Source organism: Rhincodon typus, chromosome 8 (genome assembly GCF_021869965.1).
Source record: "Rhincodon typus isolate 14 chromosome 8, sRhiTyp1.1, whole genome shotgun sequence".
Taxonomy (NCBI): domain Eukaryota; kingdom Metazoa; phylum Chordata; class Chondrichthyes; order Orectolobiformes; family Rhincodontidae; genus Rhincodon; species Rhincodon typus.
This window is the reverse complement of record NC_063339.1, coordinates 79,378,134-79,405,246: the sequence shown is the minus strand read 5'-3', so window position 1 is coordinate 79,405,246 and position 27,113 is coordinate 79,378,134. Positions and strand designations below refer to the sequence as shown.

At 40.2% G+C, this 27,113-nt stretch overlaps 2 protein-coding genes across 2 annotated transcripts in view; both read left to right on the top strand.

The window, feature by feature from the left end:
• The window catches only part of plekhd1 (pleckstrin homology domain containing, family D (with coiled-coil domains) member 1), a 150,726-nt gene extending 142,811 nt beyond the window's left edge, over nt 1-7,915 (top strand). Inside the window, exon 13 of the mRNA XM_048600484.1 lies at nt 7,890-7,915. Within this exon, the coding sequence (XP_048456441.1) occupies nt 7,890-7,915 (26 nt within the window). The remainder of the gene's footprint in view (nt 1-7,889) is intronic.
• The window catches only part of LOC125483795 (coiled-coil domain-containing protein 9B-like), a 44,187-nt gene continuing 21,029 nt past the window's right edge, over nt 3,956-27,113 (top strand). The window contains exons 1-3 of the mRNA XM_048600483.1: nt 3,956-4,121; nt 7,401-8,122; nt 14,869-14,907. Of these exons, the coding sequence (XP_048456440.1) occupies nt 8,096-8,122; nt 14,869-14,907 (66 nt within the window). The 5' untranslated portion in view covers nt 3,956-4,121; nt 7,401-8,095. The remainder of the gene's footprint in view (nt 4,122-7,400; nt 8,123-14,868; nt 14,908-27,113) is intronic.

Below are 27,113 nucleotides of genomic sequence, written 5' to 3'. Positions count from 1 at the left end.
GCTGAGCTTTTCCAGCAACTTTGTTTTTGTTGTTGAGAAATTTAAGCTGGGCAGTATTATTTATTTCTCAATATGCATCTTTGGGAGTGGGGAATATTTTGAACTCTGTTGCAAAAGTTACAAGGGAGAGGTGAACATTAACAGTTTGAAGCCAGGCTATATTTAGTTAGAGTCATAGAGATGTACAGCATGGAAACAGATCCATCAGTCCACCTTGTCCATGCTGACCAGATATCCTAAATTAATCTAGTCCCATTTGCCAACATTTGGCCCACATCCCTCTAAACCATTCCTATTCATATAGCCATCCAGGTGCCTTTTAAATGTTATAATTGTGCCGGCCTCCACCACTTCCTCTGGCATCTCATTCCATATGTGCACCACCCTCTGCGTGGAAAAGTTGCCCTTTAGGTCCTTTGTAAATCTTTTCCCCTGTCACCTTAAACCTATGCCCTCTAGTTTTGGACTCCCCTACCCTGTGGAAAAGACCTTGTCTATTTTCCCTATCCATGCCCCTCATGATTTTATAAACCTCTATAAGGTCACCTTTTGGCCTCCGGTCCAGGGAAAATAGTCCCAGCCTATTCAGCCTCTCCCTGTAGCTCAAACCCTCTAACCCTGGCAACATCCTTGTAAATCTTTTCTGAACCCTTTCAAGTTTCACAATATCGTTTCTATAGCAGGGAGACCAGAATTGCATGCAGTATTCCAAATCAACATCCAGTACAGCCGCATCATGACCTCCCAACCCCGTTACTCAATGCACTGACCAACAAAGGCAAGCATACTAAATGCCTTCTTCACTGTCCTATCTACCTGCGACTCCACTTTCAAGGAACTATGAACCTGCACCCCAAGATCTCTTTAAAGGGCAGAAAAGTCTACTGCTCCTAATAAATACGGTTGTCTGTATGTTCCTACTATTCTCAAGAAGGGAAATCAGTGGAATTTCGTTTCATTGTTCAGAAACTGATCAGTAAACTAGTATAATCTATTTTCGCATTATTCATTTTGAATAGTATAACATAGCTGTGGAGTATTCCTGCTGTTTTTATAGCCGGATTATGTTTAATCCTGTGAACAGGTCAAGTGGAAGAATGAAAGGTCAGGTTCACATTCTGCTTTGACAGTGCCAGACCGTTATGTCTCATTAATGGAAACTGAAACTAACTCTACCCTGATAAAAACTAATGTGGTGAACGAAACAGTTTGTAATAAGTATGGAAGCAACGCAAAAGTATGATACTTCAGGTGGCAGAAATCTGAAATGAAAGCAGAACATGCATCAAGACTCATAATCCAGGCACCATGTGGAGAGAAACAGATTTTAATGTTTCGGATTACTGACCGTTTGTCAGAACTCCGGAAGTTTTTAGTGAAAAAATCTTCCTGTGACTGAATGACTCTGACTCTGTGATTCTTCCTAATTGGGCATTTCTGAGGCAGATGAATTAGCAGCAAAGTCAGTCACTTGGTTCCTCCAGTCTGCTCTGACATTTTGTAAGACAAACCAGTTCTGATCATCCCATGTTCTTGCCTAAGCCTGATGACTTTTCACCCCCTTGCTTATGAACAATCTGCCTTAAAAATATTCAAAGACTGTGCCTTTTCAGAGTTTCAATGGCCTTCTATGATATGAGGAGAAAAAGTTCTCCTTGTCCTAGTCTTAAGTAGGCAACTCTTTTTTAAAAAACGCAGTGACATCTACTTCTAGATTCACCTACAAGAGAGAACTTCCTCTCTATGCGCGCCCTGTCAAATAACTAGGATCTTGCATGTTTTGGCCAGGTTGGCTCCGGTTAGGTGAATTGACCAGTGTCCAGGGATGTGCAGCCTAGTTAGAGTAGCCATGGAACATGCAGTGTTACTGGGCTAGAGTGGGGGCTGGCGCTGGGGCTGAGTGAAATGCTGTTCGAAGATTTGTGTGGACTTGATGGACCAAATAGCCTACTTCCACACTGTCGGGATTCTATGATTCTGCCAATCTCCAGATATTATATAGGAAACCTTCTCTGAACTGCTCTCAATAAATTTGCATCCTTCCTTGAGTACGTTTTCAGGTCTCACCAGCATCCTGAATAATTGGAGGATGGCCTCCCAACTTTTGTATTAAACACATTTTACAGGAAATGGTAACATTCTGTTAGCTTAATTACTTGTTGTATTTTCATGCCAATATTTTATATTTCATGCAAAAGAATACCAGATCCCTCTGTATCTCAGAGCTTTGCAATCTGTCATCATTTAGATAATGTACTACTTCTGTGTTTGTCCTACCAGAATGGCAGATTTCATGTTTTCTTACATTATTTCAATTTTCCAGATCTTTGTCCAATCACTTAACCCTGTCTATAACCTTTTGTAATATTCTCTTCACAACTTACTTTCCAAACTATCTTTGTGTCATCAGTAAGCTTGGCAACAATACCTTAAGTTCTTTCATCCAAGTCATTTACGTTATTTGTAAAAAGTTGAGGCTACAGCACTGATTTCTGTGGCACAACACTCATTTCAGTTTACCATTTATGTTTATTTCTGTCTATTTCCTGTTAGCAATCCCATTTTCTATCCATGTCAATATTTTGTCCCGTACACCATAAGACTTTTTATTTTCTGCGGGAGTGTAAGTATAGCCCATCCACTGGTTCTCTTTATCTGCAGTTAATAATAATTTCTTAGAGTTCCATTAAATTAAATATGGTTTCTCTTTCACAAAACCATATTGACTCTGATTGTCTTGAATTTTCTTCAAGTGCTTTGCTGCAGTGTCTTTAATAATAGCTTCCAGAATTTTAGGAGCTGGCCAGTATCATGAATAAAGGAGTTACGTTTGCTACTTGCTAATTGAAATATAGGGAATTTTGTTAAATTAAAACTAATGGATCAACTATGTCACTAGCTATTTCTTTTAAGAGCATAGGATGAAGACCATCTACACTGGGGGGGGTGGGAGACTTAGTTGTTTTGCTCTGGGGGTAAGAGCAACTGTTCCAGCAACCCATAAATAGCCCAGAAGATTTGGAAGAAAGTTCTAAGCCAATAAAATTCTGCCCATAAATTCTAAACTTCCTTCCCAAAGTCTGATTTAATTTTACAGTATTCCTATGGATCTTTTGTTTGTCATTTTGAGATGTACAGGCCAGTTAGTTTCGGTTGATGTGTTCCCAGGGCTGTAAATTCACTGATAAAGCATAGATCAGAAAGCTGAAATTTCCAAACTGCCAGCTCCTCCAAACAAATATGTACAGGTATATAAAAGTGACGATTTATTTGGGTTTTGAGACAGATAGAAATGGCACTTTTTGACTATGAACATCTTGTGACAGTAATTTGGAAGTCCAGATTTAGATGACAGCAATTTGGACAGTCCAGATTTAGATGACAGTAGGCTGTTGGATTAAAATGGGCATGAAAGTATTGAGAGAACAATGTTCAAATTAGCAGGTGGTATCAAAACTGGGGAGCAGAGGTCGGGTTCATGCAACTACAAACATAAAAGATTGTTTCAAGATACAGGAAGGAATCAACTTTGATAGTGTAGGTTAATGTTGCTGAACCAGAGGCCCAGTTGAATTAATGCTCTTGGAACATGGGCTCAAAATCCGTCACAACAATTGGGAGAACTTAAATTCGATTAATAAATGTCCGGATTTGAAAGCTCAGCAGGGCAATGTTAACCCTGAAAGCAGTGTCGGTCACTAATTGTCCTCTAGGGGTGGAAATCCTGCTTGCCTGGTTTCGCCTACATGTGACACAGCTGCCCTCTGTAATGACCTAGCAGGACACTTGCTTCAAGAGCTGTTAGGGATGGGCAATCCATGCTGGTCATGCCAGCTGCATCCACATCCCATAAAAAAAGAGTAAAGAACAAAGAAGAAAGCTTGTAGACTGGATGAATAAAAAGAAAGTTCATTTCAAAATAGTAATGTGCAAGGGTGGTTAATTTTAATAGGAGAACAGATGCCATTAGTCCGAGCAAGAGTCTTGCCATGCGAGTCTGTGGCCAAAAAAGAGAGGACTGACTAACACCAGAGCCTCCAATGACATGGGAAACCTAAGAAACTCAACTCAAGCCAAAACCAACTCGAAGGAGTGAAGCCAGAGTAACAGAGCTCTCTGAGGTAAGTTTTTAGATGGCTGGTGTTTTAGAGGTGTAAATGTTTTGTGTTAATTTTGAGCAACTAATTAGTCTTTGCTTTGTTCACTTTGCGGAGCAAATAGAAAAATAGCAATGCGAATTGGTGTGTTTAAATAGTTCAGAAGTGTTAACAACAATTAAATAATCACTAAATCTAACGAGATTTTTTTTTCCAAGTTCCAAAATAAAATGGAGATATGTTCATAATGTGTAGCCTGCAAATTCTCTGGCATGTGAGTACTTCAGACTTTTCACCTGGTCCATGTATGCAGTATCTGCCTCTAGGTGGTTGAATTCAAGCGTAGTAGATGGCTGAACATTTTCTGGATCTCAGATTCCATGAAGTGATTGTACCACAGCCACAAGTTCGGATCACAAAGTGGACCAGTTGCACCACCTGGAAGCATAGTGTCATAAAGTGGAGGTTGACCCCACCCCGATAACTTAAACCAAAACACCCAGAGAGGCTCACCTTGCCCTATAATCTGTTAATAAAAGTGTGAAAAGTGGTATAACCTGCTTCTCAGCCCCAATCTGTTACAAAGGGGTGGTTAAATGAAATAAACTCCCAACACTCACTCTACAATCAACAAGTAACAATTTATTTGTCTAACTTTAATAGTGAACAAGTTAACTAAACTATTAACAAACCAAACAATTACCTTCTAACTACTAACTATTCATGAAAACAAAATTCTAATGGTATGCTGTTCTAATAAATACAAGCCCCACTTGTATAAACCAAAATAAAAAAAAAAATTACAGCCAGGTTACGTCTTCTGGAATGTTCTGCATCTTCTCCATTGATCTTATGTCAGGATCGCCTTCTTCGTCAAATTCTTTTGTCAGGAATGTTAACTAAGTATGCCCCAGTACCTTTATTTAGATGATGCTTTCTCTTAGCAGATGGCTCTGTTAATTTTGTAACTGTCCCTGTTTTTTTTTAAACCCTTGATGACATATCAATTTCTTACAACAGGATTGGTCCTATGTTGTCAAAACCATCAGATCTAAACCTAATTGATTGTTAGTATCTAAGTGCCTGGTTTAAATTAATTGGCTAAATTCAAATTTGTTGTCTTGACAACAAAACAAAACTGCAGCTTGGCCTGCTAACCATCCAGCCTTTTGTTACAAATGTTACAATTCAGGTGCTGTCTGTGCACCTGCAAACCCACAAGCTGCCCACAGACATTTTTTTTAATCTCCAAGCCTAGAAAAGCACATCTTCTTTTAAAGGGACCATGCACTGCCTTCCCCTTATCATTTTAAAAACAACAAATTTTAACATCCTGTCTTCCAGTCCACAATGTACTGTACTCCATGTTGCAACAGTAGGTAGAGCTTAACGGTGCAGGAAGCTTCTTGGAGTTCGATACTTGAGTTGTTCATGAGTTGAGGGCATTCTTAATGAGGCAAGCATTTATTGGCCATCCCTAATTTCCCTCATTGGCAGTGCTGAGCCATTTTTTTAGAACTGCTGCAGTCCATGTTGTGTAGACACACCTTCAGTGCCTTTAGATAGGGAGTTCCAAGGTTTTGACCTATTGACAGTGAAAGGATCAGTGATTGTTTCCAATTCAGGATGGTGTGTGACTTGGGAGGGAACGTAGTCTGGACAAGTCTGCGGTTCCTCTGATTATATGTAATAGGCAGAGTATATAGATGGTGCTGAGACGTCCTGCACTTGCAATACCCAAAACACAGTGTTTGCTGTTAGGTGTGCTTTGAAGATTGGGCAATACCTGCTGAACAGTTCTGAGTGTGTTAATAAGTACAAAATCCACCAATTTATGACACTCAGTCCAGCTCTTAACGTGGTTAATTTGCACTTGCTTAATGTGACATGCATTCAAATGCAAGGACCTGTTCTCTGCAAACAGAAAGAAAATATTCAACCTTTAAGGTTTTGGTAATGTACCAGGCATCTTGCAGAAATGATAGTCCGTTATCGCTTTGACTGAGGCATTGCTGTAGAGAATTAGAGTTGATATGCTAATCAAGCAGCGCCCTTTCATCCTGTAGTTTAAATTGTTGTTTCTTGCATTTGTTCTGCAAAGTGCAAGTCAAGAAGCTTAAGCAGCAACATTGTTGGACAGATGTCAATGTTGTAATTGTCCTGGATCAGCTTGTTTAGGGCGTAGCCATTTCAGGAGTACATGTGTGCTACTGTCAGGATGACGTCAGTGCCCTCTGCAATTTTAAAACTTATAACTCTGCTATAATGTACTCAAAAAGGCAAATATTAGATAAAATATTAGTAGAAGTAGAGCATTGCAGCATCAAATGCTCTTAGATACAACGTACAATACTCTCATGGTTGCAACAATTCATTTAGAAGTTTAGACAGTTAGTTTATTTAACATTTCACATTGTTGCAATGGCACTTAGAAAGAAACAGAATGTTTGTTTATTTGAATGAAATATGCTACCTGGAAGCAGCCTCAACAGAGGGACCTAGAGGTTCAGGTACATAATTCTTTGAAGTTTGCATCACAGGTAGACAGGGTGGTTTAACAAGATGTTTTGCACGCTTGTCTTCATTGCTCAGACCTTTGAGTATAGGAGTTGGGACGTTATGTTGAGGTTGTACAGGACATTGCTGAGGCATCTTCTGGAGTATTGCATCCAGTTCTGATCGCCCTGTTATAAGAAGGATATTATTAAGCTGGGGAGGGTTCAGAAGAGATTTACCAGTATGTTGCTGGGTATGGAAGGTTTGAGTTATGAAGGAAGGCTGGATAGGCTGAACTTTTTTCCGCTGGAGCGTAGGAGGTTGAGTGGTGACAATATAGAAGTTTATAAAATTATGAGGAGTAGGTGTCTTCCCTAGGATTGGGATTTCAAGACTTCGGGGTACTAAGGTGAGAAGAGAGATTTTAAAAAAGACATGAGGGGCAATTTTTTTTCAACAGAGAGTGGTTAGTGTGTGGAATGAACTTCCTGACGAAATGGTGGATGCGGGCACAGTTACAACGTTTAAAAGACACTTAAATAAGTACACAAATATGAAAGATTTGGAGAGTTATGGGCCAGGAGCAGGCAGATGGGACGAGTTTGTTTTGGGATTATGTTCAGCATGGACTGATTGGACCGAAGGGTCTGTTTCTGTGCTGTATGACTCGATGTATCTTTTCAGTAATGGTCTAATTCTGTACAACGAAGCAACATCTTGTAAACATTACATGCAATAGCACTGTGACTGTTGGAAGAAGTGAATGTTCATCCACATAAGTAACATTACCCCTCCTCTCTAATTTAGTGTATAGGCAGATGGAGTGCCAATCAAGTGACCTGCTTTGACTAAGTGACAGTGTCTCTGAGTGAGTTGTAACCCCACTGCGAAGCCTCTTCTGAGGATGCCCACCTTGAAGAAGTTGTCCTCCTGTCTCCAGACTCTCTCTGAGTGAGTTATAACCCCACTGCGAACCCTCTTCTAAGGATGCCCACCTTGAAGAAGTTTTCCTCTTCCCTCCGAAATTTCTGAAGAAAGGTCCTGATCCGAAACATTAACTTTCCTGCTCTTCTGATGCTGCTTGGCCTGCTGTGTTGCTCCAGCTCCATGCTGTGTGACATGCTTTGACTAGGTTGGTTTTGAGCCTGTTGAGGATTTTGGACTGCACTCATTCCATTGCATACCTGACTTCTCCATGTTGATGGTGAAAAGGCTTTGGACACTCAAAGTATGTAAGTCGTAGCAAAATACCTAATTTTGTGTAACTCCTGTCCTCCCATCATTCTGCGTGTTTAGCTGCCGCTTTACAACAAGTGGAATGAGTCACATTGGTGAAAGCTGGCTTCTGTGATGTTTGGAGAACTCAGGAGGGAACAGGTTGGTTCATCCATTTGGCAATTATAGACGCATGGGCATCAACAGAAGGAGGCCATTTGGCCCAACAAGTCTACGTCAGTCAAAAAGATTTGTCTACAGTAATTCCAGTTGCCAGCTCTTGGCCCATGGCTTTGGCAGTAACAGCAATACAAGTAAATATCTAAATACTGCTTAAATGTTACAAATGTTTCTGACTTGGTCACTCTTTCAGGCAATACATTCCGTAGGTGAGAAAAAGATATCTCCTCAAGTCTCCCCTTAGCCCCAACTTCTTAACTTAAATCTATCACCTGTTTGTGAAGTGGCCAATGGTCCAATAGGAGATTAAATCAAGGCTTTGAATTGATGGCACCTCAATCATGTTGCGTGGCACTGCCACAGTGTTAACTGAGCTAGATTCATAATTCATAATAGAACAAGCAGCTCAAAAGTGGGCATTGTGAAGCAGCAGAAGGATTGTATTAAGGCACAGTTTATGATTTTACGGTCCACCATATCCCTGCCATCAAGCCAGGGGACCAACTCTGTCTCAGTTTACCCTTCTATTAATGGAAAGGTGCCTTCCTGCCCATCCTATGTACCTATATCAGGTCCCCTTTCAATCTTCGCTGCTCCGGGGAAAATAACTTCAGCCTGTCCAGTCTTTCCTCATATCTCAAATCCTCTAGCTTTGTCACATGCTGGACTCTACCATAATTCAGGTTGTGGTGATTCATGGAGCTTTCTCCACAGGTTAGTTGCTAATTGACTGCAACTATTCACAATTGAAAATGACAGCATTACAAAGCTTTGATTTGATCTGATCTGTTTGATGTGGAATTGTCTGGCTCAATTTCATGCAGTCTCTGCTGTTTATCATGCATGTGATCATGGGTTGTAGCTTTGTGAGGTTGGTGTCTAATTTTTATATATGTCTTGAGCTACTTTTGGTATGCAGGAGCATTGAACCAGGATTGGTCCCTTGGCTTGACAGAAAAGAAGAAGAATGGAGAGGCTGTGTTGGACCAGGAGATTGTAGATTGTGGCTGAACACTGTATCCTTCTACTGCTGATGGCTGACAATGCTTCATGATTCCCACTTTTGAACTACTTGATAATGTATCCCATTTAATATTGTGGCAGTGCCACACAACATGGTGGAGGTGTCATCTATGTGAAAGCTTGATTTAATCCCCATAAGAACCTGACAGTGGTCACTGTTACCAGTACTGTCCTACACAGGTGTATCTGTTGTAGGTGAAATGGTGAGGATGTGGGCAAATAGGTTTTTCAGAAAAGATTTATGGGTGTGTGGGAAAATAGAATGATAGACAATGGATTAGTATACTGATAAATTGATCATTGATTACTTCTCTGCCTGTGGTTACAGCCTTTGTGGTGCTTTCTCATGATGACCTGTGCTGTCTCCTCCTTTGGGCCTAACACATGTAGGCACGCTCATCCTTTCTGTGAATGTCCTGTGCTGAGACTGTTCTGATTATATGCAAAGACTAGTTACTATTCAATGAATTGAGTTACTTGGTTTCCTACGATGCTAATGTGTGAGGCTGTCATAAAGCACATGAATGGTAGGATTGAGTCTGAAATGTTGGTAGTTGGTGATTTGAATCTAGTGAATTGAACGGGAGCTGAGGCTTAGGTGTGGTGGTAGGATATGCCATTTAAATATGAATCCACTGATCTGGACAGCTCTTTTAACTTCCTACGGTATTGCAATGAGACCCTCACTGCTACTTCTTCCCACTGGCTCCTAAACATTTTTCCAGGTGACCTTCTGTCCCCAAGTGCATACAGGGCTTTCCTCCACCATGCCAACTCTTCTGCTGCATTGTCTGAGAACCTTAGTACACACTCTCTTGTGTGGTCACTGATTGTTCACTCTTTAACCAGACTGATTTACTCCTGAAGTGACCCTCAACCTTTCAGGGATGAAGGCTGCCTTTGAATTGTTGAGTCATATAGCACGGAAACAGACCCTTCTGCCCAACTTGTCCATGCTAACTAGATTTCCTAAATTAGTCACATTTGCCTGCATTTGACCCATATCCCTCTAAACTTTTCCTCCCTCTGTACCTATCCAAATGTATTTTAAATGATGTAACTGTACTGGCTTCCAATACTTCCTCTGACAGCTTATTCCATATGTGCACCACCCTCTGCAGGAAAAAGTTACCCCTCAGGTCCTTTTTATATCTTTCTCCTCTCACTTTAAACCTGTGCCCTCTAGTTTTGGACTCCCCTGCCATGGGTAAAAGATCTTAGCTATTCACCTTATCACTGCCTCTCATGATTTATAAATCTCTATAAGGTCAACCCCCAGCCTCCCCACACTCCAGAGAAAAAAACTCCCAGCCTATCCAGCTTCTCCTTGTAACTCTCACCCTCCAGTCTCAGTAACATTCTTGTAAATCTTTTTTGCACCCTTTCCAGTTTAATAATATCCCTTTTATAGCAGGGTGACCAGAATTGTGCACAGTACTCCAAGTGTGGCTTTCCCAATGTTTTGTACAGCTGTAACATGACGTCCCAACTCTTGTACTCCTTGTTCTGGCCAATGAAGGCAAACGTGCCAAACACCACCTTCACCACCCTGCCAAGCGTGAATGTACCATGTTTGTAATGTAGTGTATCAACGGGAGTTAAATCCAATTAGGGCTCTGAAGTGTGAAGAGTGTACTAATTACACAAAGCCCAGTGGACACAGAGATTCTTAGTTATACACTTTTTTATGGGATTTTGCAAATTGGTACTTTAGTGGAGCACAGGCTAGGTAACTAGATTAGTAAGTAGTACATGGTGCTTGTGCAAGTGGAGATCCTGTAGGTATGTGCTTGTGCCATCCCAATCACTAATTGAGTTTTCACATCTGGTATGCATATCGTCACTACTAATGACTGGTTTAAAAAATGCCAGTCTTTATGTTCTGCATAAAAGCCAAACCTCATTGTAACTTCTGTTTGAGCATTTCTGAAAGCCTGCTCTGACCTTGAGTAACCTGGTTTTCTTAACAAGGAGTATCTATGTATTTTCTCTGGGTATTGGGCCAATTTAACAGCTCCTTGATCAGGCAGAGAGGTGCATTCATCAGCTTTTTGCTGATCCTTCGCTATGGTCTTTGTAGAAAGCTAACAAGCTCATGTGGTTTGAAAAACATCTCATGTTTTGATGTTTATGGATATTGGTATGCATTTTATATTGTTTGTAAAAGTGGTAAAGTGCTGCTTATTTTTAATTCGTGCACGTAAAATGATTCATGCTCAGGAAATCTATGTATGATGTTAATACAGAAGCAAAATACTGTAAGAAACTAGAAATCTGAAATAAAAACCAAGCCTGGAAACAACTAACAGTTCTGCCACCACCTGTAAAAGCGAAATACATTTAATGGCCAGAATGTTCTCAATTCCAGTTGACCAGGATCAAAAGTGATTTGTGAGCCCGAGGCCACACTAGGATCTAGGTGGGATTTTATTTGAGGGTGGCTTGAATCTGAGGTGTCAGCCCAATCAGAAGGCTGGCAACTTGCCATCTGTAACAGTGCCACTGATAGAAGTGCCCACTGCTTGAGGGTAGCTCTGGATTGAGGTGCCTCAAAGGCTAAGGAAGCTTTTCTATGTTTCACGTACCAGGGCCAGGCAGGTCCTCGCATCAGCCTTCCAGTTGTGATGTTGGAGCCAGCACTGCTGCTGGGAGGGGCTACTTTGTGTGCCATGGAGTAGCTATGAAAGATGCTTCCCTCTACCTGACTAAACAGGAACCCATGGGTCAGCCATCACAGCTTACCTGGGGGTCTCACCATATGGCAAGATCCTGTCCCAATGCTGGTTAAAATGTTGGCAGGCGTGGGAATAACTCCTTATTGGCCTATTAATAGTTTTAATGGCCTCCTGCCTCGCATTGCTGTGCAACTGCCTTACCACTGTTCCCATCACAAAAATATCCTCTGGCGGTAAGAAGATTTCAGTGCCCTTCCAGTGACATTCAGTGCCATTTTGTAAGGCACCCCACCTTCAAGCCTATCTCCAGAAGTCTGGCACTATCTCAACCAACATTTCAGGTTTGTTACCACACACCAGAATTATGGAAAGTTGAAAATGTAATGGATTGTGAGCAAGTGGAAGGAAAGAAGAATGACGAGGAGAATAACAGGGTTGGTCTGTCATACGTCGGGGAGGACAATACAGATTAAATGATGGTTTGGATTTTTCTCTCATTTTCTTTTCTTTGCATTTTAGATGTCTTGTACGTAATTCCTGTAGATACACCTTATTTCTTTAATACAAAGCAAGGTATTGTAGTGATGTAGCAGTATTGTCAAAGGGCTACTAATGCAGAAACCCAAGCTAGTATTCTGGGCATATGGCTTTGAAATTTGAATTCAATTTTGAAAAAAAAAGTGAAAAACTACTCTCATGTTGACCATGTAACAATGGCCAATTGTCCCAAAAATCATCTGGCTCACTAATGCCCTTTAGGGAAAGAAATCTTGCATCCTTACGTAGTCTGTCTTACAGGTGATTTCAGACCCACAATAATGTAATTCACTTTTAACTGCATTCTGGGCAATTAAGAACAGGCAATAAATGCTGGCCTAGCCAGCAATGCCCACAGGCCACGAACAAATAAAAAAGCATTTGTTCCTTTAATATTCCTTTTGGCCTTACACTATTAAACCTCAATCCTATAAGGAGCTGTAAGATTGATGTTCTTTGTCATAATCTTGACAGTGTGACTAATACCAATATGAAAAGCAAGAACTAAGATTGAGAACAATAGTATTTGAGCTAATGCCAGATCAAGACCATTCAAGTGAGCAAAGCAAATTATATAACTGATGGTAAAAAGATTAGATATTCTCATTGTTTTAACTCACTTTCTAAAATAAATTTGCCAGTTTTGATCTTTGTCATTTCAAAGCAGTAAAGGAGTAAAGATACAATCAAGACTATCCATTAATTTTGTTTGGAATTTTTGTGATCCTAGGTGGTAGACACAATCAGAAGACCATTTGAATTATCTTATTAAGTATACAAAACGGTTGCTTATTGAGTTGTGTAACAACTGTAATAATGTACTTGGAGTATTGTATTTTCGTTACACTACATTGCTTTGAAGGAATTTGTCAAGTATTAATGATATATTTTCAGTCAGCCTCTTTGGTAAATCTTTATAAGCCAAGGGAACAATACTGAGCCAGTCTTGGTTTTCTAATTATTAGTGTTCAATTGCATTTCTTTGTCTTAAGGATCAACAAGCCTGCTATCAAATTGCTGTTTGAACAACTGTTACTTTGTGAGAGTAAATCGTTATCAGTGAAACTTTTACTTCTGCAAGCAGACAAGACTACATTACATTATTAAGTGGAACATAAGACCATAAGAAATAGGAACAGGAGTAGACATTCCCTTGAGGCCACTCTGCCATTCAATGGAAACATGGCAGCTTTGACACTCCTCATGTCCACATGCCTGCCCTTTGCCGTAACCCTCAATTTCCCCACTGACTAAAAATCTATCTCAGATTTAAGTATACACAAGGACTGAGCAACCACAGTGCTTTGTGGCAAGGAGTTCCAAAGAACCTTCTGAAAGGAATAGTTTCTCGCCATCTGTCTTAATTTGATACCCTTTTAGTCTGAGACTATGCCCTCTAGTCCTAAACTACCCCATGAAGGGAAACATCCTCTTAGCATTTACCCTGTCAAGCTTCTTAAGAATCCTATATATTTCAGTGATATATTTGATTGCTCTAATTTCCAACAAGTGGAGTCCCAACCTGCTTAACCTATGCTCGTTAGACAATTAATCCCTTACAGAGGATCATTGTAGTGGACCGAGCCTGAATTGCCTGCAATGAAATATATCTTTCCTTTAAATAAGGGGACCATTACTGCTCACAGTATGATAGATACAGTCTTACTAGCATTAAGACTTCCGTACTCTTTTACTTCAACCCCCTTGAAATAAGGGCCAGTTCCATTAGCTTTCCTGGTTACCTGATGCACCTGTGTGCTAGCTCTCTGTATTTGAGCCACAAGTTCTTCCTAGACCCTTAGTTGTGCTTTCCCTTCCAAAATGAACAACTTTACATTTTCCCACATTATACTCCATTTCCAACTTTTGCTCACTTATGTAACCTAACATGATAATGGACAAATGAATACCATGAGCAGATGTTGCTTTATTTCTTGCATTTTCATTATACGGTTGTGCAAGTTTTATTCTTTTGTCGGGGATAGAATGTGTTTTGATACATCAGTTTTCTTATATGAATGTTTGTGTTTGCAAATACAGAACAATGTATAAACTAAATAAGCATAGTTGTCAACTGAAAAAAAAGCAGTTATCAGAATGGTGGGGTTAGTTGTGGGCAATGAAACGGTGCAAAGTTCTCTCAAATGATTGGCCAGGCTAAATAATTAAGTGACGAACAACAGGTTGAGGTCAGTGGTACAGATATTCTAGTTACTTTGGAACAGTGAGTAAAAAAACTTAGATATGTTAAGATAAAGATTATTTGATGAACAGTGGCTGAAATGGTGAGAAGAAACAGCTATTAGTCACTATTCTAGTTCAATGAGTTCAAAATCTGGACCAATAATTTCATATATGTAACTCTTAGTTGACCAAAGTATAGCAGTTAACTTTGTGACTCGATTTAGGAAACTTTGAAAGGTAAAATTAATTCCATACTTTCTTTGGTCTCTTATCTCCTAGACTCCAAATAATGAACGTAACACAGGTTATACTGCGAGTTTATAATTGTTTGTGTGTAGGGCACTTGGCTGTTTGCCGCCTTTTTGAGTTGGCCTTCTCTTGATTTTTCCTGCACACTTTTTATATGCAATACATATGCAGCATTAATTCTCATGCTAATTTAAAAAAAATTATTCTTGTAGGGTGAAGTTTATAGGACATATGAAGAGTACAAAATGATGGTAAGTGTGCAAAAAATGTGTTCACATATTTGAGATGATTGTATGGATTACTTGGAATAAAAAGATTTTTGCTGGTTCTCACCAATACTGACTAGCCTATCAGACGTTATACTGTGCGAATTACTTATCGTCTTACAGAGCTTTGTAGGAACAGTATGTGAGCATCAATTTCATGGAAAAACATCCTGAGACCAACTCGTTGCTAATTATGGGTAGTGGCTTAGTTATAAAATTGTGGTGGCGTGATCCCAATAACACTGTTCATGACTGAAATCGGAAGAAAATGGGAAGTGCCCTATTGAAGTATAGTGTACTGAACACACAATCTCTCATTAGTCACAATTTAAAATGTTAGGGTATTCCATATTTGCATTCTCTTACTAACCTGTCACCTAAATAGTTTTGTATAGGTTCAGTGGCAGAGCTTTCCAGGCAAAGTATTGTTTTTGAAAGTTGAAACAAAGACTTCAATTATCATGGTAGGGTGGGTTTCTGGCAGGTTTACCAACTTGCAGGTAAGATGGGATCGAATCTTTGTTAACTCATCTAGATAATTTAGAATACAGAAATTTCAAGTGGCAATTTAACTTTTTCTTACAAATCTCATAGTGTAAAATTCAAGACTTTGAACTCTTATTCTGCTGTCAGTAGGTTGCAGAATGAGTGATTAACTGAGTTTTCGATGAACTAAAGTACATGATACGAGAATGTGAGTTGAATCAGGGTTGAGGTTGGAAGCACAGTTCAGGGTTGAGTAGCACACTGAGATTTTGAACGATTCTGGTTCAACCTGAGAGAGAAGGTGGGGAAAAGAGGAATGCAATTGATGGTAGAGGTAGGCGGTTTGTGAGGGCTGTAAATGGCTTTGGTTATCCCTGTTTTTATTTGGTGGGAATTGCAGATTATTGAAGATTGGATGTTGAGAGATAAGTTTGCTAATATGGAGACCGAGTATGGGTTGTTGGTGGTGGAGGGATATCACTGATATTGTCAGTATACATATAGAAGCTTGCTTCACATTTGTAATCAGAAAGAGGAGGTGGCCAGGGCTAGGACCTGTAAAATTTCAGCAGTCATATTATAAGACAGAGCGGAGAGACCATTTCTACAGTCAATGATTGGTTAGGTAGGAATAGAACTAACCAGAAATGTTAGTTGAATGATGGTTTCAGTCTTAAAGATATCCATGTTATCCTTGTTGAAGACAAGGTGGACAGGAAAGTGAAAAGAGTTTAAGGAGAAGATTAATATATAGGAACTGGACTGGGCCATTCAGCTTCCCAAGCTGGCTGTACCATTTGTTTGCTTACCTATATCTCAACTCTAGTCTTAGAGAAAAGGAGCTTTACAGGATGACCCTAAAGGAATGGGTGGCTAATTTTGGCAAAAGGGAATGATAATTGCTGAAGCTTTGGATCAGCCAGACCTGGTAATGGATGGCTCAAACAGTTAATTTACAGCCTGTCTTCTATGGAGATAAGGGGGAGAAGTTAGGAACAACCATGAATTATCCGAGAAACACCCATCATCTGCTTCCATAGTATGAGTGACAAATATCTTTCAAACAGGACAGGCCTTGCATATTACACCAGACACCATGGAACATAGGTGTAGCAAATCTGCCCTGACTTTCCAAGCAGCTATGAAGAGGAGAACCTTCCAGAATAACAAGGGAATGAGTCATAGAGATATACAACATGGAAACAGATCCTTCGGTCCAACTTGTCCAGATATCCTAAATAAATCTAGTCCCATTTGCCAACATTTGGCCTGTATCCCTCTAAACCCTTCATATACCCATCCAGATGCCATTTAAATGTTGTAATTGTACACCTCCTCTAGCAGCTCATTCCATACATGCACCACCCTTTGCGTGAAAAAAGTTGCCCCTTAAGTCCCTTCTTGTATCTTTCCCCTCTCTCCCACCTACGCCTTCTAGTTTTGGACTCCCTTACCCCGAGGAAAAGACCTTGGCTATTCATGCTATCCGTGCCCATCGTGATTTTATGAACCTCTATAAGGTCAACCCTCAGTCCCCAACTCACCAGGGAAAACAGCCCCAGCCTATTCAGCCTCTCCCTATAGCTCAAACCCTCCAACCCTGGCAACATCCTTGTAAGTGTTTTTTGAAGTTTCTTTACGCTAATGCCTGTCACATCAATAGGCTTAGCCTGATTTGATGAAAGGAAACAACACAAGATTTTCATGAGAATAGTTAGTGGTGGATGGTAGTTATCAAGCATCCTATAAATGCTGAGATGCAATTGTTGGGTTGGCTGCAGCATAAGAAATGGTTTCTATATTACAGGGAAGTTGCCAGTAGAAGGTATATAGACTAGTGAACATTGCTGAAAATCTCCGTGAAATGGCTGTTATCACAGCTCGAATATCACCAAGATCATATTTCTGAATAAAGAGCAACATAATCTGATTGATGGGAATAGATGTGTTTTATGTTTCATCAACCTCAAGCTTCAAACACTGAATGGGAAGGACATCTGCATGAAATGGTCCAAAATCAGATGTATTTTTTTTCCTGAAATGTGTGCCTCCCAGGGAAGGGAGTGTTGACGGTGATGTGATGAAGCACATTGTAAATGTTCCCTTTAATTCTACTTTTACTGTAAGTGAAAAATGCACAATTCTTTATAAAGCCTATTTTGAATATTGCACTTTAAAAGATTAATCGCATCCAGCAGCAAAGAGTTTGGTTATCGGCTTTGGTAAGAAGATAAGAGTTGGTTTTCGTTTCACTGCATTTAGAGTCATAGAGTCATTGAGCTGTACAGCATGGAAACAAACCTTTCAGTCCAAGTTGCCCATGCTGACCAAATTAATCCAGTCGCATTTGGCCCATATCCCTCTAAACCCTTCCTATTCATATAACCATCCAGATCTGTATTAAATTGCGTAATCGTACCAGCCTCCGTCACTTCCTATGGCAGCTCATTCCATACACCCATCACCCTCTATGTGAAAAGGTTGCCTGTTGGTTCCCTTTTAAATCTTTCCCCTCTCATCCTCAACCTATGCCCTCTGGTTTTGGACTCCCCTACCCTGGGGAAAAGACCTTGTCTATTCACCCTTTCTATGCCCCTCATGATTTTATAAACTTCAAAATTTTACAAACTTTGTCAGCCTCTGATGCTCTAGGGAAAATACCCCTGTGTAATCAGCCTCTCCCTCTAGCTCAAACCCTCCAACCCTGGCAACATCCTTGTATATCTTTTCTGGACCCTTTCAAGTTTCACAACATACTTTTTGAAGCAGGGAGATCAGCATTGAATGCAGTTTTCAAAAATGGCCTAACCAATGTCCTGTACATCTGCAACGTGACTCCCAACTCAGAGACTCAATGCACTGACCAATAAAAGCAAGCATACGAAATGCCTTCTTCAATAACCTGTCTACCTTTCAAGGAACTGTGAACCTGCACTCCGAGGTCTCTTTGTTCAGCAATGCTCCCCAGGACTTTACCATGAAGTGTATAAGTCCTGCCTTGATTTACCTTTCCAAAATGCAGCACCTCACATTTATCTAAATTAAACTCCATCTGCCACTCCTCAGCCCATGGCCATCTGATCAAGGTCCGGTTGTACACTGAGCTAACCATCTTGGCTGTCCACTATGCCACCAATTTTGGTGTCATCTGCAGACTTACTAACCATACCTCCTAAGTTCACATCCAAATCATTTATATAACTGCCAAAAAGCAGTGGACCCAGCACTGATCCTTGTGGCACATCGCTGGTCACAGGCCTCCAGTCCAAAAAGCAACCCTCCACCACTACCCTCTGTGTCCTACCTTTGCACTAGTTCTGTATCCAGATGGCTATTTCTCCCTGTATTAAATGACGTCTAACCTTACTAACCAGTCTACCATGCAGAACCCTGTTGAACGCCTAATTGAAGTCCATATAAATCACGTCCACTGCTCTGCCTTCGTCAGTCGTCTTCATTACTTCTTCAAAAAACTCAATCCAGTTAGTGAGACACGATTTCCCATGCACAAAGTCATGTTGACTACCACCTAATCAGTCCTTGCTTTTCTAAATACATGTAAATCCTGTCCTTCTAACGGTCTGCCAACCACTGATGTCAGGCTCACCGGTCTGCAGAACCTTGGCTTTTCCTTATCACTTTTCTTTAATAGTGGCACCACGTTAGCCAATCTCCAGTCTTATGGCACCTCCCCTCTGACTATCAATGATACAACTATGTCAGCAAGGTGCCCAGCAATCCCTTCCCTAGCTTCCCTCAAAGTTCTAGGGTACACCTGATCAGGTCCCAGGGATTTATCCACCCATATGCGTTTTAAAACATACAGCACCACCTCTTCTATAATATGGACGTTTTCCAAGATGTCGCTATTTATTTTCAAATATTCTGTAGCTTCCATATCCTTCTCCACAGTAAACAAAATACTCATTTAGTATTTCCCCCATCTCCTGCAGTTCCACAGGTAGGCAGCCTTGCTGATCTTTAAGGGACCCTATTCTCTCCCTAGTTACTCTCTTGTCCTTAACATATTTGTAGAATCCCTTTGGATTCCTCTTTACCCAATTTGCCAAAGCTATCTAATGTCCCCTTTTTTCCCGTCCTGATTTCCCTCAGAAGTGTGCTTCTACTGCCTTTATACTGTACTAGGGATTCAGTCGACCTCTGGTGTCTATACTGACTTATGCTTTCTCCTTATGCTTGGCCGAAACCTCAATTTCTTCCATTATCCAGGATTCCCTAAACCTACCAGCCTTACCCTTCGCCCTAACAGAAACTTACTGTCTCTGGAGTCTTGTCATCTCATTTTTGAAGGTTTTCCACTTCTCAGCCGTCCCTTTACCTGCGAATAATCTGCCCACTGCCCCCACGTCAACTTTGAAATGTTTTTGCCTAATACAGTCAAAATTGGCCTTCCTCCAATTTAGATCTTTAACTCTTAGATCCTTTTCCATCACTATTTTGAAACTAATAGAATTATGATCATTGGCCCCAAAGTGCTCCCCCACTGACACCTCAGTCACCTGCCCTGCCTTATTTCCCAAGAGTAGGTCAAGTTTTGAACCTTCTCTAGTAGGTACATCCACACACTGAATCAGGAAGTGTTTTTGTATGTACTTAACAAAGTCCTCTCCATCTAAGCCCTTAACACTATGGCAGTCCCAGCCTATGTTTGGAAAGTTAAAATCCCATACCATTACCACCCTATTATTCTTACAGATAACTGAGATTTCCTTACAAATTTGTTTCTCAATTTCCTGCTGAGTATTAGAATGTCTATAGTACAATCCCAGTAATGTGATCATCCCTTTTTTTTATTTCTCAGTTTTATCCAAGTAACTTCCCAGGAATATCCTCCCTGAGTACAGCCATAATATTATCCTGAATCAAAAATGCCCGTCCTCCTCTTTCTATCCTTCCTATTGCTTCTATACCCTTTCTATAATTGCTATGATATCCCAGGTCCATGCCCCTAGCTATGCCCTGAGTTCCTCTGCCTTACCTGTCAGGTCTCTGGCATTGAAATAAATGCAGTTTAATTTATCAGTCCTACCTCTTTCCCTGCTTTGTTCCTGTCTATCCTGACTGTTTGACTTGCTCCTTTTCCCACCTGCACCAGTCTCAGACTGATCTCTTTTCTCAATATCTCACTAGGTCCCATCCTCCACTTCCACCCACGCCACCACCATACCCCCACCCTCCAATTCCTTCCCTCCCAAATCTTTAGTTTAAAACGTCCCAAGCAGTTCTAGCAAATTTCGCTGCCATAATATAGTCCCCTTCCTATTCAGGTGCAATCTGTCCTCCTTATTCAGGTCACTTCTACCCCAGAAAAGATTCCAATGATCTAAAAATGTGAATCCTTCTCCTCTGCACCAGCTCCTCATTCATCTGCTCTATCCTTTTATTCCTACTTGTGGCACCAGGAGTAATCCTGATATTACTACACTTGAGAATCTCCTTTATAAAATTCCTGCCTAATTTGCTATATTCTCTCCTCAGAACCTCATCCTTTTCTCATTCTGTGTTATTAGTTCCAATATGTACAACAACCTACTGCCGGTCCCTTTCGTATTTGAGAATTTTGTGTACCCTCTCCGAGATATCCTTGATCCGGCTACCAGGGAGGCAACACATCATTCTTATGCCTTGTTGTCAGCCGCAGAATCATCTGTCTGTGTCTCTGACTAGAGAGTCACAATTGATTGCTTGGAACCTATGTACCCCTTGTTACATTGGAGCCAGTCTCAGTGCCAGAAACCTGGCTGTCAGAGTATTTTTCCCTGAGAGTCCATCACCCCCTACATTTTCCAAAACAGAATAATTGTTTGAGATGGGCATAGCCACAGGAGACTCCTGTACTACCGGCCTCCCTCTCCTACCTTTCCTGGAGGTAACCCATCTACCTGACTATCTCAAGTTATTCTCCCTTCCTAAATCCATCACTCCTGGCTGCTGTAAATTCCTCATTGCCTCTAACTGTTATTCTAACCAATCTATGTCACCTGATAGGATTCACAACCAAACACACTTCATGCAGACATAATCATCAGTAACATTGAAATTCTCTCTAATCTCCCATATCCGACAGGAGTAGCACATCATTCTACTAAATGCCATCTTTGCACCCTAACAATCTGCAGACCGAGAAAATAGCACAGTCTTACTGCTCTAAAAACACTGCTCCAGGGTAACTTAATGTATGTTTTATATTTTTAAAGTTTAGTCAAGAGACAGATCGCTATCAAACGCATAATAAAAAACCCCACTCTACTCACTATTGTAGATTTACAAACAAAAAAAGTAATGTTACACTTTTTAAAAAATAAACCACTTAGCTGCTCCCCTGCTGTGAGCTCCCCCAGGTTTCTCCAAGGTCAGCTGTGAATTTCACAGTTTGTTTATTTTTCTTAGAATGAACTCCAATGCCCAGAGATACCTGTTACTAAACAGCAGAGGCAGTTAGCTGTGCAGGTCACTGATAGGTCACACAGCTGTGCAGGTTTACTTCTCCATTTGTTTAACCTGCAAAGTGGTATCTGCTCTCTCTCTATTCCTCCACTTTAAAAAGCACTGTTATTTTGGTCTTTTTTTTCTAAACAATGCACAGTTTATCAAACAGTAATTACTAAAAATTCAAGGAAATCAGCTCCAACACTGAAAATACCTCAAAAAAGGAGCAGCTCTTACAGCGATGATTTTTTTTTTTCCTACCTCCATTCTTGGATTGCCCAGAATGGTTATGATCTGACATAGCTTTGTTCCTGGTCAGTATAGTATGTTCCCTTTCTGTATTTTGAGGAAGTTGTATTTTAGTAAATGAATTTATCACAATCCTCTGTGTAAAAATTCACATTACAACACAATTTATAATTGAACAGATCCATACTGGATGGTTATCTGCTACTAATCAGTGTGTTAATATGTTCTCGGCTAATTAGATGAATATCAGTTATCCTTGATCAACAAAAGTCTATAAATATTAACAAAATGTAACAGAAATCTAGAATATCTAGAGATGGAGTTGCTGAAATCATCATTTCTATAAGCTTTAGAAATAATTAGAAAGTAGAAAATTCAGGAATTGAACAACTAAAAAGTGTTTAGTCTAATTTGTGCATGGCATAATTTAGTTGAATATATCATTTTTGAGGTAATTTTCAGCATCTGACCACATATTCTCTCCTCAACAAAGAATACCTGTCCCTGCCCTAACCTTGGCCTTTCCAGATGAAATTTTTTTTTTAAAGAGTTTTTGTCTTCTCTGAACTTGATGTTGCCAATTTCCCAGCTTTATAACCTCTGAATTTTGCGCATCTGTTGTGGATAACTTCTACCTTTTCTACCGTCGGTGTTTCTTTTCCAAAAATATGCTATTTTCGTTAGATTTGTAAAACTACATTCTAAAACATTGCATCTTAAATATTATAGAATTTGAAATAAAATTCTACTGCTCTCCAAATTGTTCCACTGAATATGATTGTAACAGTTTTAATATTTACAATATGCATTTCATGTCAGATATACAGCCTGATGTTAAAACATTTCAAATGGGACATTTTAGAGAGTGCAATAGATCCTCCCCATGCCATGTTCCACTCTGAGGAAGTTAATGCAATTTTAATCTTTTTAACCTTCACAGTATATACTGTTTGTATAGTACACAGTCTGAGGAACTTTTCAACGTTTCCAACCACTCACTGCACTGTGGCTGAAAGACCCTAGACAGTGACCTTTGGCCATTGTGTCTCTGCAGTAGATGCCCCAAGCTTAAGTGCATCCTTCAGCACCTAGTCCTGGATCTTGAAATTTGCTAGTCTGCAACACTCAGTTGAGAATAACTGTTTGCACTGGTAGCCCAGCAAGTTGAGGGCAAATTAATGTGAGTCTTCGTTGACTTGATGGTCCTCCAGGCACAGTTGATAGGAATAGGAGTAGGCTGTTCATCCTGTCATTGGTTCTGCCATTTAATATGACCGTGATTGATTGAACACTTCAGTGCCTTTTACCACACCAGACCCATAAACCTTTACTCCTTTGGAAGTCAGAATCTATCAATTTCTACTTTAAACATGCACAAAGACTGAGCTTCCTTAGCCCACTGGACAGAGAATTCCAAAGATTCGCTGAGTGTAAAAATCTTTCCTCATCTCAGTCTTAAATGGCATCTCCCTTATTTTTAAATTGTGACCAATTGTTCTCGACTTCCCAGACAAATAAAATATTATAATTGTTTGTCTTGGTGTACATTCTTGGAAAAGACCTGCCCAGCAGAGACCTGCATTGTAGAGCTACTCAGGATGACAACGTCACTGAGCTTCTCTCCACACCTTTGCGAAGGCGGGTTTCACAAAGAGGCAAAACTCTTTGTCCCGACTCCATTTCAAAGGCAATATTAGCACTGGAAGCTATTGTAGAGGGTGTAGTGAGGCTCTAAGCATATTGAAAAGATCTGATGGAATGGGCCTTTCTCATTTTCAACCAAGTTATGACTTGGTGTTTGTTGTAAGTACTTGCGATGAGACAGATAACTTTGACACTCTGCTTAGTGAACTATCTGACAAGTTGAACCATCTCCTTTTCCCCCACAGGGTCTTGAGGATGCTTCGTCTTGACCATTGCCAGATGAACTTGTGGTCCTGTGTTTTCCTGCTTAAACTTCTCCACGAAGAGCAGGTGGTAGGGCATGGCTGAACTACTTGAAGTGTTTTGCAACACCAGGGACAGGTAGTACTTAAGCATGTAGTGACACTTGGTATTTACACTGAGAGTCCAAGCATGCAGTTGCTCACAAAGCTGACCACCAGGATGACGGCAATCTTGGATATATTTTCTCCCCTTATCTAGAGATTTGTATATCCCCTGGCAACATGGCCTGTCTTCGACTTTCACTTCGAGCAGTTGATGTCTTGGGTGATCTCCGTGGCGCAGGAATGAGGAATTGATCAGACTGGTACTACACATAGCAACACTGAGCACCTTGTGAATGACAAACCTGGTTCTTAATCACTGCGGAGATCAGTGTCTCTCCGACATGTTCAGTTTTTGTTTAACTGTTGCTACGTGTTCGTTCCGGTTTTTAGTGCGTGTCCTGGGCTCCTCTATTCCTACCATTGGTGTTGTTGCTCTCTGCCACTATGCCCCACGGTTGAGAATCCTTCTGATAGATTCTTTCAGCAATTTAGCTCACTTCCTTAAAGCATTTTTTGGTCACCCCTTCAAGTACCTCCTTTGGCCTGTTGTTATTTTTTTCTGCTTATGTCTGTACAGTTCCTAGTGGCCATTTTCTTCATTTAAAGATGCTATGATTTTCTTTATTAAAAGGATTTTATAGAGTTTGCATACAAGATTCAGTGTATAATAATGTGAGCAGGAAATCCTGTTATTGGAAATCTTTATTCCCAGTCCAACGAAATTTGAAGTGACTGGACGTTGCATGGAGCTGGTTCATATTTTAATCTCTTATCGTCCTTCTCCAGACAACAAAAAAGAGGTTACAGAGCTTCATATTGTCATCTTAATATATGGGGCATTTTTCTCTGAGGAATAGATAATAATGGTAATGTTATTCATTGTAATTCTTACTGAAGTCCTCTTGTGAATCAGTTTTAAAATTCAAGAAAACTGCCTTCTCTTTAAAAGCTGCTTCGTATAAGATATCCTTTTATGTGCTTGCAAATAATGGCCGATGTGTGCAGTGCACCATACATCATCTTATATTCAAAGTATGTGGAGCTTTCCAAATGGGAGGAAAATCTGAAGAGTAGGTTTAATTTCTAGAGTTTATAATTTGTTTGGTCTCTACAACAAGGGCATTGTCGATCATATTGTTCGTGGAAATGCGACTTTTAGCAGTAATCCTCCATGTAGGAGTGGCAGAATAGAATACCTTATGCAGAGCTGTGTATGCATTTGTCAAGCTGCCTAGGCACTTGGCTTGAAGCCTGCAGGCTTTTGTAATCAAAGCATGATCACGATCACCATGCAGTTACTACTGGGACACTGACTGATGCCTCTGGATGCTGTTTGGAAGCAGCCCAGGATTGCTCATATTCAAAATGCACAAAACTGTGAGTGTTTTGTTTTTACATTCTAAAAGACTGAGATGGCCTTCATGGTAGCTGCGAGTAACAAAATAAGTTCTGTTGTGTCCAGCAAAATCTTGAGTCAAATGTAAATCTGTATGAGCTAAAAATGGCTTGTTAAATGGAAGATAGTGCCAGCCATTTGCAGGCTGGCTGATCAGCTGAGGTCTGCTTACAGCTGTGGAAACATTATCAGAAGTCAAGCATTGAATGTTGGGTACGATCAGCACTGTGTATATGTGTACGTATGTGCGCAATTTTATATGATGTTTCAAACTCTCCTTGTGGGGGTTTAGTTGACAGCAGCATCGGCAACTAAAGTGTGGCACTCTTTAAAAAAAGGCTCCCTGTTCGGGAGAAAGGCAGCAGTTTGAATAGTTATGACTGTGCATTTGTCCTGCCATATTGAGTATATTAAAGGTATTGGCATCTAGCACTTTACCAGCTGACAACACAGTTCTTGAAACAAAAAGCTTTGTTAGTATGCCACTTAGGTTTACAAAAATATTTTAGAATTAGATAGCTTTGTTTTTATTTGTTCTGTCATGTTATTTGTGAGATCACACTGCCATCATTCCTTACTTTTTAAATAACCGCATATTGCTTCATTTCTTTTGTCATCAGAGAATGAAATACTGATGATAAATTAAACTGATGAATTGAGCTAGTTTCCAAGAGGAGGGGCATCTTCATATCTTGCCTCAAACACTCGTTGAAGTCTTTAGCTCTTTTCACTTTACACCCAATTATTCTCTGAAGATTTATCGCTTTAGTTCCTGAGCGCAGTATCTAGAGTTTTCTTGCTAAACATTATTATCCTGAAGATTGCTGCTACATGCGTCAGACATATTGCGACTAGCCACAACGAGTGTATTAAAGGTCCAGGAATTGCAATGAATAAATATCAGTTGGGATTTTTATCTAGACTTGAGTAACCTTCAGTTTATTCTAACTCGAAGTAGATATTCACGCAATGTATTTGAGTCCATGGGGGCAAAAAATATTTTCTGTATTATAGATTGGAACCTTTTGAATGCTAGCAATTGAATCTGAGTGCTTAGTCATTGTGCCAGATTTTGGTTTTCAAAGGCTTGGTCATTTGGAAAAATCCTGAGAAATTTTGATTTGGATCACTCAAAGCCACTTTTTGAAAAAAAATTGTTTTCCTTTCCATCTCTCTTTCTTGTTCCGTGTTCTGCTCTTTTCTCTCTCTCTCGTCTTTTGTTCTTGTGTTCACTTGCTCTTTGCTTGTCGTCTTTCTTGCCTTTTCTTGCTCTCCCTATTCTATCATTCCTTCCTGTTTGTCACTATTTCGCTGTTGCTGTCTCTCCCTCTCTGCTTTTCCCCTTTTGCCACTTTCTCTCCCTCTCTTGCTTTCACACCCCAGTCTTGCACTTTGCTTGTTCTCATTGCACCATTGTTCCTCCCCCAAATTCTCCCCTATTACTTGCAATATTTTTGGATCTGTCTCTGTTCTTTCACCTTTTTGTTGACAATGGAATGTTACTTGCTGTCTTTTCTGTCTGGGATATGTGCAATTCCTTACTTTCCTCTCTATGTTGAACAAAAAAGATATTCCAGTCTTGTTTTGTTCTAGTCCATTTGTTTTTTCTTCTTTATTCT